This window comes from Rhamphochromis longiceps, linkage group LG9, assembly GCF_057381845.1.
Source record: "Rhamphochromis longiceps isolate RC_006_pf linkage group LG9, R_longiceps_female_GT1.1, whole genome shotgun sequence".
Lineage (NCBI taxonomy): Eukaryota > Metazoa > Chordata > Actinopteri > Cichliformes > Cichlidae > Rhamphochromis > Rhamphochromis longiceps.
Window position 1 is genome coordinate 29,450,010 of NC_140565.1, and position 4,307 is coordinate 29,454,316.

Consider the following 4,307-nt stretch of genomic DNA (forward strand, 5'->3'; position numbering starts at 1 on the left):
TATTGTTTTTTTTTTTTTCTTCAATGTTGAAATTAAAATCTAGTAGCAGCCTTCTCATTTCTTTGTGTTTTGTGCTGTTTTACAGGCCCACAGAGGAGGACGGCTCCGAGGCAGATGAGGGACGGGTCCCAGGACGGTCCACCCTGGAGTCCCTGAAGAGGCCACACCAGTCTCCAATGGAGCATTTCCTCCTCAGCCTTGTTCCTGCTCTGGAGAGCAGCTGGTCCTTTTTATTCCTGTCTCTCTGTAAATTCTTATATTTTATATATTTATATATTAATGTTTTTCTGTTTGAGACTTTTAATATTATTTCAAATAAATGTTTATAATGACTAATGTCTCAGTTCTACTACACAGCAAATGTTGGCACACAACTTGACACATGTAGAATTTATTTCATATTATACTAATGACAAAATATACTGATACAGTGGGATGCAGAAGTTTGGGCAACCTTGTTAATAGACATTATTTTCCTGTATAAATCGTTGGTTGTTACAATAAAAAATGTCAGTTAAATATCATACAGGAGACACACACAGTGATATTTGAGAAGTGAAAAGAAGTTTACTGGATTTACAGAAAGTGTGCAATAATTGTTTAAACAAAATCAAGCAGGTGCATCAATTTGGGCACCACAAAAAAGAAATGAAATGAATATTTAGTGTATATCAATGTGTGTGTCTCCTATATGATATATGGGGTGCCTTTGTCTGGATGTGCTTCCCATCCAGAGCTGCACAGCACAGAGGAAAGTTCCAGCGCTCCTGGAATCCCTCTGTGATGGACCGCCAGTCTCCAGGTGAAGGCACAGCCATGAAGTCGTCCACTAGACAGTCCCAGATGGACGTCGCTGCCTGGGGGGTGATCTGGCTCACCGTGGACACACCGACTCTGAAACTGAACGCGATGGTCCTGAAGGAGTCCCCGGTGACAAGGAACCTGGACAAAATTGTTCAAAATCAGTATTATGTGTACTGCAGTTACAAAATACATTATTCAAATTCCAAAATACTTTTGTGATGTCAGATATAAATCACAAAACTTAAATCTTACATAAAACATTTTGTAATTATAAGGATAATTACAAAATGTATATTAGATAATATCTAAAACAGTTGTGTTTTGTTTTAACTTTAATATATCATAATTTGATTGGTAGCAACTTTCACAACTACAGTGAGCCAATCACTCATAATTCCTAAACATGTCAATCAGGTAGGAATGAAGTAAGACATTAATAGAAATAAAGAGTTGTGTGTTGACATGTAGCCCTTTCCTTGCTTAAATCATTAATATTTTTGAAAAATTAATCTGTGATAAGACAGCTTATCAAGATAGAACCATGTAACTAGAGATGAACCAAACTGTTCACAGTTTTATCTAACTCTGTTTTAATAAAGGCTGTGACCCCTGCTATAGAGTCTGACAGCTGCAGGGATTATATACAAATATTCAACTATCCCAGAATTAAACCAGGTCTAAATAAAAAGGAGTGAGTATCACTACAAGGTTAACTCAGTGGTCCTAATGCTACAGTTTGATATCAGCAAACACCGAGCGCATACATTGATGTGACACCACAGCCATGCTATCATGCAAACACTGATAACAGCATAAATCGAATTAAATCGGGACTTGATGAGAGCTTCTGAGTATCACTAGAAATATTATAAAGAGTCGTCTCTGTACCACAGTTTGCTTTCAGTAAACACCGACAGCATTCACTGTTAGCATAGCACATCCATGTTAGCAGTGTATAACTGGATGGATTAGCATATTAGCACAGATATCAATAAAGGACTACCGTATTAAATAGTTTTACTAACCTCAGGCAGACGGACAGGCGCTCTGCAGGTGGGATTGAGCGTCTGTAGTTGGTGTCTAGGCGGGCGATGCTGGGACCGACGAGGGAAAGCAGGTCCTCAAACTGGCCGACGGTGATAGCGCTGGAATCGGCCGTCATCCAGGCGCAGCTCCTGGAGCAAGTGGTGAAACTCACCAAACTGCTCATGCCTCTGGAGGACCTGATGGACCCAGGTACGGCGAGGACGTCTTTTACGCTGCTGCTCTGCTCTCCACAGTACATAGAGAACGGAGACTCTCTCTTCAAGCGCTAGCTCGATAGCTGCCATCTTGCAAAGATACCGGTCTGGCACAACTCCCTCCCACATTCCTCCCACATTTCCGGTTCACGCGCGTCAAAATATCATATTTTGACGCGCGATGGATTTTTCTTGGACACGCGTTGAGACACGAATGTACACGCGTCAAATTAGGGGCGTTTGGGGCGTTTTATTCGCGTCCATCGCGTTCGGTGTGAACACACCGTTAGACTCCACAAATTTAGAGTTTTCCAGTCCATTTTGTCTGCTCAGCTCACTCCATTAATTTCTCCGATGCTCCACTGAATCCTTCTGTAATGATGACAATTAACCTGGAATCACAGTAATATTAGAGACTGGAATCAGTGCACATCAGCCTACGACGAATGCTAATTGACTTGATTGTTATTAATTTTGACATTACGTTCCAATTAAAGATAGCAAAACACTGATTTCATTTTCTTTTCATTTTATGGTTGGAGATTAAGAGGGCATTGATCACACCTGAATGACTCAGTGTGTGTGTAGCTAATTAAAGACTGAGATCGCAATTAAGATAATGAGTCAAAGTTTTTAAATGGAACATGCAAACAGTTTTTTAACCCTGTCAGTCAGGGGCCCATCCCTTTAACCACTCAGTATATAGTTTAATGCATGATACCATTAACACGCCTAGAAAAATGTCCTTAAATGAGTGTGACAGAACAAATATTTGCCGTCTTAAATTCACCGTAATGTCTGGAATGTGCTTCTCTGGGCGGCCACCAGCTTGAATCTAACATAACTCATTGCTGAAATTTGGTAAATGTGAGTAATCTACAGTTGTCCATTTGTATAGACATGCGGAGAGAAGCATGCATGTAATTCCATCTTTAGGCAAATTACATGTTTTCTACACAAATTAGTGACGAGCAAAGAAAGGAGCTTCATGCACAGGATTAAAAGATGGCATAGCATGTTTAGATGCAATCTCCGATCTGGTCACGCCTTTTTCTGGCAAGATTTTCAAACTGACTTTATCAAAATGGTAGAAAGTGTATACTGACAAATGCTCTGACTCAAACAGTTTTACAAGAATTGTGTTTGAAATGGCTTTTTCTTGTAGCCTTGGAAAACATTAATATGATCACAGATCAACACTGGCAAATTTACACCTCAGTGTTCTCAGGTAGAAAGGTTGGTTTGGGAAATTTTTATTGTGAGGGGAAATGAACAGCCTAAATCACAAGCTTTTGTTGTCGGGCAGACATTGTGAGATTCTGAAAAACCTTTGGATAATGTTGAGCAACAACAGATATTTCACACAGTAGAGCTGAACATTGAGGTTCATAAACACTTAACATTTATGTTACCCTAAGATCAAATGTTAAGTGTTAAGGCTACGATGGAACATGAGCTATATAAGGAAGCTGCATATAAGGAAACAGCGCATCTCATATTTCTTCATGATAATTTTACACTTACAATCATCAAAAGAAAGACTGTGCTCTTGACCTGTGCATATGCAGAGAAGAGGACTGTAGAACTTGCAAATCTATTGGCAATTTATGATTCATTTGTGAAACAGGTTGTGCACCATTTGCTGCAGTAGAGCTCTTAAATCACTCTTGTGTAAAAGACACCCACTACCCAACCGTCTACCGGCAATAACCTCTACACTCTTACTCTTCTGCTTTGTGCATAAAGGGCACTCTGTTTCCTGCTTTAGTAGTAAACTCGAAATTATGAAGTCAACAAAGGTCCAATATGTATCTATTCGGGGATACCCTTTGCACAGTTTATTTCTGTAACGGTTGAGTGGATTTTCATATTAAGCTTTTCTTAACTTTGCGAAACAAGAAATTTCAGTGAACAGAGCTGCCACGTCTATCATAATTAGCGTAGGTTACAGAAATAGAATCGGATTGCCTCCTCTTGTTTCCACTGCTGCTTAATTTTCTGACTTTATGTAATGGCAAGTTGCCAAATGGAGTTCAATAAACAAGGTCTCTGTGACTTCATGTGCCTTTTGTTCAGTCACCCAGTTGCTTGTAATTTGCAATTGTGAACATGAATTAACCAAAAACAGAACTGCAACAAAGTCAATGTTTTCAGTCTTGTACAAGAGGAGAAATCACTGGTGTGACTCCACCATTACACTCTGAGCAAATCAGATGTGTCGATACTGTTTTGGGAGTTTTGATATACTCAAGCGAGAGAGCA

The 4,307-nt window shown here is 39.6% G+C and overlaps 1 protein-coding gene across 1 annotated transcript; it reads right to left on the reverse strand.

Annotated features, from left to right (window-relative positions):
- Positions 1–375: 375 nt before the first annotated feature.
- LOC146662505 (uncharacterized) lies at positions 376–2,104 on the reverse strand. The gene is made up of 2 exons (XM_085417835.1): positions 1,830–2,104; positions 376–942 (listed from the first exon to the last, which is right to left on the reverse strand). Exons 1-2 carry the CDS (start codon positions 2,087–2,089, stop codon positions 672–674), a joined length of 531 nt encoding a protein of 176 aa, XP_085273961.1. The 5' UTR covers positions 2,090–2,104; the 3' UTR covers positions 376–671.
- Positions 2,105–4,307: the final 2,203 nt, after the last annotated feature.